Source organism: Elgaria multicarinata, chromosome 2, assembly GCF_023053635.1.
Source record: "Elgaria multicarinata webbii isolate HBS135686 ecotype San Diego chromosome 2, rElgMul1.1.pri, whole genome shotgun sequence".
In the NCBI taxonomy this organism is placed as follows: Eukaryota; Metazoa; Chordata; class Lepidosauria; order Squamata; family Anguidae; genus Elgaria; species Elgaria multicarinata.
The window spans coordinates 28,419,318-28,433,453 of NC_086172.1; the positions used below are offsets into that span (position 1 = coordinate 28,419,318).

The 14,136-nt window shown below is 41.6% G+C and overlaps 1 protein-coding gene across 6 annotated transcripts in view; it reads left to right on the forward strand.

Annotated features, from left to right (window-relative positions):
- Window positions 1-3,633: 3,633 nt before the first annotated feature.
- Window positions 3,634-14,136, forward strand: part of ANKRD44 (ankyrin repeat domain 44) — a 165,073-nt gene continuing 154,570 nt past the window's right edge. For all 6 annotated transcript variants that reach the window (XM_063116225.1, XM_063116226.1, XM_063116221.1 and 3 more), the window contains exon 1: window positions 3,634-3,774. In XM_063116225.1, coding sequence (XP_062972295.1) covers window positions 3,748-3,774 — 27 coding nt within the window. In that variant the 5' untranslated portion in view covers window positions 3,634-3,747. The remainder of the gene's footprint in view (window positions 3,775-14,136) is intronic.

Below are 14,136 nucleotides of genomic sequence, written 5' to 3' on the forward strand. Positions count from 1 at the left end.
TTGGCCATGGAAACCCGCTGGGTGACTTTGGGCCAGTCACAGAGTCTCAGCCCAACCCACCTCACAGGGTTGCTGTTGTGAGGATAAAATGGAGAGGATTATGTATGCCACCTTGGAGGAAAAAAGGCGGGATATAAATTAAATTAATAATAATAAACTACATTAGCACTGCTGACCTATATGAATTCTGTTGTAAAGTTCTGCTGAACTAGCTAGGCATATGGCTCATAGGCACTGAGGAACCATGAAGTCGTCTTGCTGTGGGCCACATTTTGAATGCAGAATCAAAAAGCATGTATAATGGAAATAATGGGAAAGAGTTATGAATGCTGAACATTTGTCCTTGCTTTCAACTGCTGAAAATAATATTAATATGCTTACTTTTTAATTTAGTGAACTAAGTGGTTATTTTAACAATCTGAAAGCAATATCTCTGTGCAAAATAACTGTGATACAAAAAACAGGCCACTTTTATATTGGACAGCTCTGAGGCCTTGCCATAATTTATTGTCCTTCCCTTAAAGAAAAGCGAGACTCTTTTTTAATAAAAAGAACAGAATTAATTAAGTCAGATATAGTGCTCACATGTAAATGCCAAATATTGTACATTTATTATATTATTTCACTTTTTCTCCCAGAGGTAAGGTTGCTAGCATTTTAATTAGTCCTACTGCTGTGCTTTTAATTGCAGCCTGATAGGCAGAAATTTTAGCAGGCAAAGCTTTTCAGACTACATAAAATTTCACTGGAATGCCTGGCTGCTATAAAAAGCACAGGACTGCCCCCACCTCCAATTTTGGCGTGCTTACCCAGAAGAGGCAAGGGCATTTTTCAGGTTCTTTCTTTCTTTGCTCACTCATGGTGGTTTTTCTAGATGGTCATGTCAGGCTTTGCCTGTTTATTTCCTGACTATTGAGCATGTTTTAAGTATGACTGTTTTCTGAATGTTGGTGTGGATGTATTTTGGTAGGCCCAGTTTCTGAAGGTTTTCTGTATAGTTTCTGATGTGATGTGGGTGACTGATGTGACTAGCAGAATAATTGTGACCTTTTCCTCTTGCCATAGTTCTTTAACTTCCATAGCCAGAGGTGTTTTTCCTTTAATTTGATTTAATGATTTTTATTGTTTCAACCATCACAGACATACAAACCACAAAATCATTTCATAAAATACAAACGGAAATACAAACATAAAATATACACAAAGATACACTAAAAACATCTAAGGTTAAGGTGTACTTTCGGCCTTCTTCATATCAGAAATACGAACTATCTTTTCCTTATCTACAACATTTTTGTCATTAGGTATTGCTGTGTCGATGAGGTGTGATTTTCTTTTTTGTCTTTAACTGTTATGACTGGTCGATTGCAAGTTATTGTCTTGTCCATATGAATTGTTCTGTCCCAGTATATTTTATGATGTGCATAATATGGTGTATGGTGTTTGATGAGGTTGAATTTGATGGCCAGTTGTTGAATTATTTTTGCAGCTGTTTTGTGTCTGTCCATATAGTCCATTCTTGCCAGAATTTTACATCCTCCTGTTACATGGTCTATTATTTTTTGGAATTGATGACATTTCCTATATGAATCTGTTCTTACAGTCTTATCTTTTATGATGTACTTTTAGTAGTTCTTGGTCGCTATGTCTTTACCCTGTATGGCTATTAGGTATCCTTCTGTTTCAGGAAATAGCTTGCCCTTCCTAAGCCATTCATATAATTGTTCTTTGTTTATTTGTGGGTTCTGTATTATGTGGTAGTGCTTCCCATGTTGTGCTTTTTGTGCCCATTTTTCTTTTTTCTCTGCAAGTGTGAGTGGTTGTGTTTGGTCTTCATTTTGTAGTGCTAGGCTGAGTGGCAGTGTAATTTTTATCTGCTTTTACTATGGCTTTATGAATTGGTTTTTTTAGTGTGAAATAATTCTCTGAGTAATTTTACCTGTTTAGCATGGTGTCAATATCCAGCAGACCTCGTCCTCCTTCTTTCCTGCTAATTGTTATTCTTTCAACAAATGAATTGGGATGGAGCATGCAGTGTTTCATGAGTTTGGTGCAATTGAATTTCTTCAACTTCAGTATGTGACCAGTGTATGATTCCGAATGAGTATGCGAGGATAGGTATTGTGCAGGTGTTGATGGCATTGAAAATATTTTTAGAGCTGAGTTTGGATTTGTGATAAGTGGATTTTATATTGCATTCTTTCTTAGTTGAGTTTTTACTGTGGAGTGGTTGATTTTCGTGTTTTGTTGGAATCCTAAATTTATTATTATTATTATTTTACATATTATTTGATATAACCTTTATTACAATGAAAATAGCTTTTTACAGTCTGATGCCTCTGCAAAGAAAAAAAAAAGCTCAGGAATCTTTCTCTTTGCATTACAATAACTTAACCCCCCATTACACAGGGGCCTACCCCTCAATAAAAAAGCATATGACATGAATCTGGTCAGAAAATCCTCCTTAAGACACAATCCTATGCATGTTTAGATAAAAAAATGCCCTACAACTCCCAGCATTCCTTATCCAGCACAAGAGAGTGCTTTCATCACAAGTGTGTCAACTGCTCACCTTTCACATATTACTGGTGGACAAGACAAATATATCCCTCAGGCTTCAGATTCAATTAACTTTGGGGGGCTTAGTTCAAAATAAGTATTTTAAGAACAGGCTGCTGAGTTGTTGAGTTTAAAAAAAAAGCCTCACGTTATTAGGTTTAAACTATATGTACATATGTTGGTCCAGACTTTGTCATGCTTAGAGTTTCCCTGTTGATTTTAATGAGTCTACTCTAAGCATAACTAAGCCTGGATCTAAACATTGGTGCCATCAGGGCTGGACTTCAGGGGCAGATAGTTCATTTAGCTGAATGAGCAGGAGGCCCTTTAAACACAGCCGGGCTGGTTTACCACATTTTGAAGTAATACACATGTTCATGTAAAGAGAAACCTCCTACCCATAAGACCATTTTAAGTAAGCCAAGTAATACATTACCGTCTAAAGAGGCGGACTCCCACAAGGGCTCAATCCTATGCATGTTTAATCAGAAAAAAGTCCTACAACTCTCAGCATTCCCTAGCCAGCCATTCTGGTTGAGGAATGCTGGCAGTTGTAGGACTTGTTTTTGTCTATACGTGGATAGAATTGCGTCTTAAACCATTAAGCTCAGAAGTCTAAAATTTTGTACCACTGGATCCAAGCCATCATCACCATCAACAACAACAACAGTGCATGGACTGGGTAAAGATGGGGGGGGGGGGGAATGCAAGGGGGCCGAATTGGAGGAGGGGGAGCCGGGTGAGGAACAAAGGAAGCTCTCCATATGAGAACGGGAGCAGCAGGCGGCAGCAGCAGCCTTGCATCTCCGGAAGCGAAGAGAAATTGGTGGGGTGAAGGGGAAGGAGATCGGCAGGGGGCGGCCTTGTGCACGCCTAGGGCTTCCGTGTGTGTGCGTGTGCGTGTGTGCGCGCGCGCGCGCGTGCCGGCGAGGGGGTGATGTCAGTGCTGGCTGGGTTTATGCATCCAGTACTTCCTGTATCGGAGCAGGCTTGGCGAAAGACCAGCAGGCTTTTCTCCTCCTGACCTAGCAAGCAGCAGCAGCAGCAGCAGCAGCAGCAGGAGGAGGCGGAGGAGGAGGAGGAGGCTTGTCAGCTGCAGCAGGTCTAGCGTCTCCTCTTTTCGAACGTGGCTTGACATCTCCAGGCAGCGGAGCTGCATGTGTGTGAGCACAACCCGAGCGAGAGAGAATGGCAGTGCTCAAACTCACCGACCAGGTAAAAAAGGGACGAGCCAACAATAGAATCGGAGAGCGGGCGGCAAACGCGCACGGCGCGAAGCTGTTGCTGCGCGGAGGATTTGGAGAGCGCTGCTGAGCGCTGTTGTTTTGAGCCGGGAGAGGAAGAGGAGGAGGAGGAAGAGGAGAAGGGGGGGGGGAAGTCGTAGGAGTGTTTTGTGGCTCTCGCCAGTCCTCCTCTTCTCCGCCACGATCCGAGCCTTGCAAGGTCCTGGATCAACCCCCCCACCCACCGATCCCCCCCAACCCCGAACCCTCTTGCGTTTCTCTCTGTGGCGGTTGCCATTCGGTTTCTTGGGCAGTTTTTAAGTCGCTGCCGTTTGCAGTAGGCATGTTCCTTCGCCCCGAGGCAGATCAAGACCGAGAGAGGAAGGGGGCGGCGGGGGGAGGGGGGAGAAGGCAAGGTATACGATTATTTTTCTCCCTGCGGCTGATCGCCGCTCGCATGACTACTTTAGCCAGTCAAGTTTCTCATTGTCTGAGAAATCATGCAGTTGTCAAAATACCAGGCGGAGGGAGAAGGGCGCGCGCACGGGGGTGGGGGCGGGGGCGGGGAGGGGTGGTGGGGGCTGGTTCATGCCATCATCGCAGGACTTTGTGTTCGTGGTTTTAAAATATATGATCTTAGAGACATGGAAGTCTCTGGTTACTGGACCCGCCGCCTGGAAGAACCGGCAGACGATTTGCTTTCCCCCCTTTTCTTTCTGTGGCAGCATTTCTTGCCCCGGACCTGAGATTCCGCCACATTTTCGACCTGCCCCCATCTCTCCCCGCCTACATCTAAGCCGAAGTGGTGATGGTGGTTGAAGGGAAGGGAATCTCATCGTCGGTTTTAACCGTGGGTATGAGCCAGACGACAGGGAAATAGATTGATGGGACATTTTAATTAACGCCCGTCATTGGACACCCCCCCCGTCAATCCACCCTGGATGTGGATGGCATCCGCCCAAGGTTTTAATTCTCCTTTATTGTCCCCCCGCCTCTCCCCCCCTTTTGAAAACATGACACTTTACAGCCGGCTGCATTCATGGCTGTTAATTGGCTCTTCAATGAGGGCTAGTCCCCAGTTGCTTCAGAATTCTCAAATATTTATGCAGCCTTTTAAGAAGCGAGAATTCTAAAGGCTGTCTCTTTAACCAATCCATGGGAGGTTTAGATCCGCTTAAGGCAAGGCTGGGGTTTCATAGCCTTGTAGCTCCTGTCCAAGGCGCAGCGTATCCCATCCTAGGATGCTGGCATTAACTTAAAAGCGGTGCCTTTTTCTTTTCTTTTCCTCTTGCGTTCCATCCCTTGACAGCAGTGGTGATGAATGTGTGACTCTCCAGACGTTGCAGGACTGCAACTTCCATCTCCCCCTAACCAGTACAGGTGAAGGATGGTGGGAATTACAGTCGAATGGCACCTGGAGGCCCCCTACTTTAGAGCAGTGTTACCATCCTACTTTTGAAGCAAAGGGATTTGTGCCTTTGTCATGGATGCCTAGCGAACAGGCCCCTGTAAGGTGCATTCCTATGAGAGGAAAAAAGTCTTACAACTCACAGCATCCCCCAGCCTGCACCCTTTAACTGTTTGCACCTAGGATTGCACCTTTAACTGTTGCTCACAATGTGTGCTTTGCATTACCAGTGAGCTTGGCAGAGCTTTAGCTCCTGATAAATAATCATGTGGTCTGAAACATGGGATGAGAGGATTTCACTGTCTTCCCTGAATGTGCCACAAAGCAGATATTATTTATTTATTTATTTATTTATTTATTTATATAGCACCATCAGTGTACATGGTGCAGTACAAAGTAAAACAATAAGTCTATAATGGGAGTTGCAGATGTAAATGTTATGATGCTAGCTTGCAGTAAAATTCTCTTGAAACTCTCGTGTGCAGCTGGGTATAACTTTACAATTATTTTTAGAATAAATATTATCCCGTTAGAGATACAGAGTAGTAGGATGAATGCTGTAAATATATGATAGGAAAGCTGTCATCTAAATATTTAGGGTGGTTTAACTACTACTGTTCACCAGGCAAAAAATATTTGTTTTCCTAGATATTTTTTTTGCACATGCGAGCACTTTAAAGAGTGCAGTAGATGCTATTGCTAAAGCTTTCACTTGGCATGTAAAAATGGTCACATCTATCTCATTTCTCTGTTGAAAGGACACCTTATTCTTGTTAAGGCTGCACATTCATCTGGGAGTAAGTCCCATTGATCTAAATGGGGCACTTCTGAGTAAATATGTATGGGATTGCACTGTAAATCTCTTACTGTTAATAGCAGAAAGCATTAAAAAGTGACATTATGGTTCTTATAGTGGCCTAATTTATCTCCAGACTGTACCAACTGTTCTTCTCTTGCTTGGTTTAATCTGCTAATTTTTGGTTTAACTTGGTCTGTTTATAATCCGTAGCACTGGTATCAGTCCAAATCCTCTACTACTTATAAAATGATCATCAGATTCTTCTTAGTTTAATACCTCCTCTTTGCTATACAGACACTAGTGCATCCTTACTAAACAAATTCATTCTTTTTTTAAAAAATACCCACTGAAATCCTCTATTTGCATTGCTTGTACAGTGCACGGAAAGTTTGGATGGAAACTATGCCTGTGATCTCATGACATAAAAATTAAACATTGAAGGTGCAGTGTGTTATCTTCTAGCAGGCTAGATGTATTTTCATAATTTGTGCAAGTAAGCAATGTTTTTATAGGCCCCTTGATACAGCCATGCCTTCATATTAGATATTTCTAGCTAATGGCAAAATTGTTTCACACCAGGAGGCTTTTTCTGTGCGCTACAGGGTAGCTCGGAGTCTCATAAATCAGGAGAGCCAGGTAGGCTTTATAAATTGAACATCCTGGACGCAGTTAATACTGGAGGTGTCTGTGCTATCACTGATAAAGTGTGGCATTTCAGTGCTAAAAGCCTTTGCCTGAAATGTGTCTTTTAATGCAGCTCTCCTGAGAATTGCAGTTCTAAACCTTTACTAAATCTCTATGGCCAGGTGGGAAAGAAATTAAATTTGCTTCAGAAATAGCTAGGGATAGAAGTAAACTCTGGCATGAACCGAGGGATTTTTCTCAGCTTAAGAGGTCTATGTTGTAGGGCAAATCTTGTGCTAATTCCCCCAACCAGCAGATGTGCCCAATTGCCTATTTGGATTCTTTGCTTTTTCCGCAACCATGTCCATCGCGCCAGAAGCAGTTGTTTTCAGGGGCAGCCAGGAGAAAAAGGACTGGATAGGTGGGTAGGGAACGAGAGTAGAGTGGAGGAGGCCAAAAGTTTGGTGACAGAGGAACCAGGTGCAGCTGTAGGAGAAATTGCACCCTGGGCCATGTGCACTTTTGACACACACACTCTCCCTCCCACCTTTCAGCTTACAATTTCTTCTCTTATTATCTATACCCCTCTAGTAATTGTACCTTTGATAGCACTTGGTAATGTTGTCTCAAAGCCCTGTCGTGCCGGGTGTTTTTTTTAATCTAGAATAAACAGCATTAAACTGGAAGTTGAAAAAGGAATGTACTTCAAAGCTAATTGATGGAAGTTCATTTTTATAGTTAGTACCCGAGCAACCTGTAGAACTTTGGAGAAAAGGTTAAAGAAGCTTGTTGGCCTTAATTCACTGCAGAAGTACATTCAACTAATACTCAGTCACCAAGCTCAGCTCGGTGTCCCCTTCAGCTTGGCACTCTGGGCAAGTGTCTGTCCAGAAGGTCAGGCCTGGGAGGAACAGACTGGCTGCCAGGTCACTTAGAGGGAACAAGGTAGCCCAGTTCAGTCTTCTCAGAAATCTCTACCTTGACAACTGTAAGTTGGCGATGCTCCAGGGTCTCATGCCAATGAAACTCCTCTCATAAGTTCCTTTCAAGTCTGGGGAGTATGCCCAGAACCCCTGGCACAGCTGTGATGCTGTGTTTGTATAGTTGGTCATCCATATGCTTAGCTAGAGTTCTTGCCATTGGCATGTTGGCTTTGAAGGATGCCTTCCCTGTGGCAGCATGCTTCAGTGTTGCCATTGGCCAGTGTCCTAGGCCTTCCTGTTTGTTCTATATAACGGAGGCAGACTTATTGCTCTCCTACTTCATCTCTTTATTCCGTCAGAGATGACAGAGCGACCTCTATAAGGGCTGCCAAGTTTTGATTTCACCATTACTGGTCCTGCTGGATGCAGATGGGGACAGGATCAGGGCAAATCTGATAGATAAGCAGTTCTTTAGAGCCAGGCTCCAACCGGCACTGCCTGTAGAGAATTTTTAAAGGCACAATACTATGCATGTTTAGACAGAAAAAGTCCAACAACTTCCAGTGTGCCATAGCCAGCCATGGTGGCTGGAACATGCTGGGAGTTGTAGGATTTTTTCTGTCTGAACATGCATAAATAATAATAATAATAAAAATAATAATAAAAATAATAATAAATTTATTTCTTACCCACCTCTCCATTCTGATCAAGGCGGGGAACAACAATAAACGATAAAATACATAAAACTAAATCAAAACATAATATACATTGTTAAAAACATCCTAAAAACTTTCTAAATACATCTTAAAATTCCACTGGATAGGCCTGCCGGAAGAGATCAGTCTTTATAGCTTGCTCCTTAAGAGAAAGCCACAGATGGTAAAACATATCTCTCTCTCTCTCTCTCTCTCTCTCTCTCTCTCTCTCTCTCTCTCTCTCTCTCACACACACACACACACACACACACAGAATGAAAGAGCAGTGCTGGCTGCCTTTTGCCTCAATAGTTTATCTCTGTAAGTATGGATCTTCATGACTGGTAGCCAAGTGTGTGAGTTATTTCCATTGGGGCCATAACATTTTGGGTTTTTTTTCATTAAAGGTAGATGGATCCATGGATCGTAATAACGTGATGATGATGATTAAGGGTAGAATTCTATGCATGTTTAGACAGAATACTGTCCTACAACTCCCAGCATTTCCCAGCCAGCCATGCTGGGAGTTGTAGGACTTTTTTCCTGTCTAAACATACAGAGGATTGTGCCCTTATTCTATTTTAAACAACAACAACAACAACAACAAGGTTCGCTTGGCACCTACATTATATGCTTTTAGACGCCAGATGAAGACCTTTTTATTCTCCCAGCATTTTAACAGTCTATAAATAAATTTTAACTTGGTGTTTTAAATTTGTAATTTTGCATTGCTGCTGTTTTTATCTGGTTGAGCTTTTATATTGTATTTTATATTATGGTTTTATACTGTTGTTTTATACTTTGAATGCTTTTAATTTTTGTGAACCGCCTAGAGAGCTCCGGCTATTGGGCGGTATAGAAATGTAATAAATAAATAAACAAGAAACACTTATAAAACCAACAGATGCTCAAGAGGCATTCTCTCTTCTCACTCATACAGAGGGGTATGCCTCTTCTAGTGTGGTGCTTGCTCTGATAATAAGACCAGTGTACTTTCTTCTTTGGAACGATTGTTTTCATTCATTGGCAAATGCACAGAGATTCAATTGAGTAATTGGCTAAAATTCATACTGTAAATTTACTACAATTTCTTTAATCGGCAGACAGCCCTTGTTTCTGCTGAGTTGACATCACATCAGACACTATGAAAGGTCTATCTGTAATTAATTAGTGATGGCTTATTTACACACGCGAGACGTAAATTCATTTTACGTTCAACAAGTGATGAACATGCATGTGTGAACCATCCCCCTACGGTTTGTAGCAAGTGCTATAGCAGTCAGTATAGTTTTGCCTTGATGAATCATTGGATTTCATCAGAAACAGCAAAGAGTTTTGTGGCAACTTAAGGACTAACACCTTTTTTTTCTGGCATCAACTGTTGAGGACTGTGTTCACTTCATCAGAGACATCTGCTGAAATAGACAGTGTCCACAAAATTTTATGCTAGAAAAATTGGTTAGTCTTTAAGATACCACAGGATTCTTTGCTGTTTTGTCTGCAACAGATTATGGAAATTATTTCATCAAGTGTTTTTAGCTTGAAATGTCTGGCATTTGTTTGCTCAGGGTTTGCTTCAGCACAGCTGAATCAAGCGTCAGTTTACGACACCTTTTCAAACTAAGGAGTCCGGCCTAGAACCAATTTCTGCTTCTTGATGAGGATGGAGAATTAGTGGTTTCTGCAAACATCCTGCTTGTGGGTGTTGCATGGAGGTTGATGCAAGGATTTCTATGACTAATCATGGGTTAGTATGATATATGTTTGCATGCAAAAGAAGGCATTGCACCCTCTCTGTTCTTCAAAAATAACTGTGTGGAATTGTTTTGCAGAATTTCTGTGCCTTACAGTGTTTACTCAGAAGTAAACAGCAGCAATTTCCATGGTACTTATTCCTAAGTGTGCATAGGATTGCATCTTTAAACTGCCTGGATGCTGCATGACCAACAGTCTCTGAAGTACAGGAGAAATTTTGACTGATAGTAAACCATTAGACCTGTGATTAAATAAGCATGTGCCTGCTGCAAATTGCAACTCTTGGTATAGTTCTGCTTCCTGGTTAAAGAAGCAGAGAAAATACCTGGCAAAGCCTTCTCTTCTACCACTTCCATTTTATACCCATGAAGTGTCTGAGAAAAGTTTGATAGGATTTGAGGGGCATCCATTAAAGAAGCTCTGATGCCCAGCTAATATATGTTAGCATTATTTATGCGCTTGTTTGTTCAAGTACTGAAAATTACGATATCCATGTTCTAAAGGCTTCTGCTTCTTTATGCAGAGTGGGTGTGCACAAATACATATAAGCTTACCTCCAAAGATGCTCTTTGTATGCAGATGCACAAGCTCAGCTATTTTGCGCATGGGATGTGCAAGGGCTTATGTTTCCACAGGTGGAATTGAACGAGTGATATTTGTTCTGTTTCCAGTCTTCGAAATCCTTGGGTGCTTCTAGATGAGGCCTATATTGTGCAATCATCCTCCCTTGTTCATGAAAGTCTATTGGGGTCCAGGCATCATCATCATATCTTTTTGTAATCCTCATGTGTTTTCCTGATGTTTCTTTGTCTCTTTTCTTACCCAAGAAAATCTGTTCAGGAGGGAAAGATGGAAAAACTGCACAGTGTCTTGATTGGTAGTGCTAGGAATCACCCGTTTGGAAGGAGCCCCAGTCTGAATATGGTTCAGAAAACATAAAGCCACAAGCACTCATTATCTGTACTAAGATTGCCAACTTCTGAACTGCACCCTGTAGCTATTCCCTTAACTGCATTTTGATCTGTAGCAATTAGCAGGTCATAGTGCTCTTCAGCTCTATGCCATGGAAGGCTTTGCCTGCTGCATTTCTGAATATCAGACATCTGCTAAAATCATGGGAGCTGTGAGAAATCCAGGGTAGGCCAGGCTTTTTACCCCAGCCAATCAGCAAGCATGTTCTGTAGATCAGGCCTATAAATAGCTACAAGTTTGACTTCATAATTTGTAAATGAAAACATATGTACTCACTGGCTGATATTATTTGGCACAGAGTCTCAGAGTTATCCAAAATAATATCCAGTCCAGTTACTTCACCTCTCAGACTAGGAGATGTGTTATATTGACATGAACAAAGATATCTGGTATTAGACAGATGCTACTGTCACATTCTAGATGTAACGAGCCATGCTGGATCAGACCAATGGCCCATCTAGTCTAGTGTTCTGTTCTCATAGTGGCCACCCAAATGCCCACAGGAAGCCCACAAGCAGGTCATGAGTTGCGATAGCATCCTGCTATCTTTCTGGCGCCAGGTTAAGACTTTCCTCTTTGCTCAGGCATATGGCAACACATCTTAATCACCCACATGTTTATTTTAACGGTTTTTAATGCTTCATGTGTGTATGTTCTGTGTTTTAGAGTTTTAAATTTTGTATACTTGTTTTTATCTCATTTTAGAATTTCTGTAAACCACCCAGAGAGCTCTAGCTATGGGGGCGGTATATAAATATAATAAATATAAATATAATGCACAATTGTTATCTGTGAAGCCTTTGCTCCCCTCATTATCATGATCCATCTGCTTATGTCACCTTACTGCTCATGGTCAAAAAGTTCAAAATTCTGCAAAAATGGGAACCCTGATGTTAGAAAATAAATTATCAATTAGAACAAATCATCATCATCATCATCATCATCATCATCATCATCCGCATATGAGCTTGTTAGAAAGAAAGAAAGCTCATATGTTTTTCAGGAGTTGATCCAGGTAATTTTATTTTGTACATCGACTCTCCTCATCAGAGAATCCTTATTGTGACTGCAGGCAACAGTGGTTACTTTTGAACTGTCCCCACTGTTTGTGCTTACTGGAAAGCTTTGTGCCCACACTCTGGGTTCAAGTATGTTGGAGACACAGTTATCATTGGGCCTGTTCAAACAACACACTGGTTAGGCTGCTAACCCTTTTGCAGCAAACGGTTAGTGAGCGTGTTTAAACCGTGGTGATGTAGCTACCACGGTTAGGAATGGTTCACATGATATGCTAAGCCATAATGTTTAGCTCAAAATGCTTAACCACTGTGGCTTAACATGTTGTCTGATGTGTCAAATGATTTTTCCAAAAGGGATATAATCAAAAGTTTAAAAGTTAACGTTAAAAGACCTCCGTAACAAAGACCTATATATTTGTGCAGGCTTTGGGGGGATAGGCAAGTGCTCTTTTTGTTTCTGATTGATTGTGTTGATGGTTTTATTATATTTTATTGTATATTTATGATTTTAGAGTCATGAATTTAATGTTGTTTATGTGATGTGTTTGCTGTAGGTTGTTAGTTGTCCTGGGCTCTCTGTGAGGAAGAGCAGGATATAAATCTAATAAATAAAATACATGCCTCTTCCAGAAAGTGTTTAATGAGTCACTGTAATGGTTCTAACATGGCAAATCCGCTCAGAGGGAACTATGTTCTCTAAAAGTCTGTTACATTTTGCACCCAAGTCTATCTGGGTGTGTATGTCATGAGCATCGCTGGTCTTTGAAATACGAATGGCATCTAGAAAAACTTCATGCTTCTCAAGGTGTGGCGTTTTACCTCTGCATGACATGTGCCTTGTGATCTTTTCCTGCTCAGCTACCAAATAGGGATTTGGTTGTCATGGTGACACGTTTAAGAGAGGACGGCCCTGTCCTGCCTGAATGGCGGTATCTGCCCACTGGTGATCTGAGGGGCTGTGGCTGACTTCAGGATTTGTGTTTGCTGGGCCAAGTTGAAAAGAAAAGGTAACATTTGCTTACTGCTTTCTTGTAAGGCCTGTTGTCTTGTAAGAAAGCAGTGCATTCTGACTGTTGAAAACCAAAGCCATGAAAATGTGGGGCGGCAGGGGCAGTGACAAAGGTAGACATGGTTGACCCACACCTCAGCAGGCACTCACTGAGTCTGATTCAGCCATAGCAGGACAAAGGGGGCCATTGAGGTGTCTTGCCCAGGGACCCTCAAAAGCCCACAGCCAGCATCATGGGGAGGGAATTTTCGGCTTCGTACTCCAGCTGTACCAGCTGGAAACATATGAGTGTGCTCTGGAGTTGTTTGTAGGGCATTACTCTTCAGTTAAAATCCTCTCTCCTGTTGTTTTTTAGGGCCATATTTTAACTCTGCTTGGAACAGATGTTGGCGATGACAATTATGCAACCATTATATCTTTGTTTAGTGCCTTTATTTATAATACTTTTATTCTGAGTGGTTAACATTAAAAAATGCAATGTAACATAAATAGAAAAACAAGATAAGATAAATGTTTTGATATCCTGAACAGCATGATATCCTGAATAGCTATCTGAATTCATCAGTCAGGTCATGGGATGGCCCATCATGTTCAGTAACAGAGGCTGAGCCTCATGTTCCCAAGGCTAAGAGCTTCGCCAGTCATAATCCTTTCCCAAACCCAATGGGTTTCGCCACCAGTTACACTTGCGAGAAAAACTGATGTCTTCCCACAACCCAAATTGGCAACACATTACTTTTAGCTTTATAAAAAGTTGTTTCACAAGTAATGCTAAGGATACCTTTTTGGTGTGAAATGTGACTCTTCTGAATTAATGCTCAGCAGAACATATTTGTATTGAATGCACATTCTAGTGTATGTTGTTTAAGAACGTAAGGAGTGTGGTGCCGTGTCAGACCTAAGGCCTATTTAGTCTAGCATTTTGTTTGCACAATGGCCAATCAGATGCCTCTGGGATGCCTACAAGCAGGGCCTGAGTGTACTTCTGCTTATTTTCCTAAGCAATTGATATAAAGAGGCAAATTGCCTTTGATACTGGAGGTAATATATAGCCATCATAACTAGTTGCCATTCATGGCTTTATCTTCCATGAATTTGACTAATCTTCTTTTAAAGCTGTCCAAACTGGTAGCTCTCACTAGATCGTGTG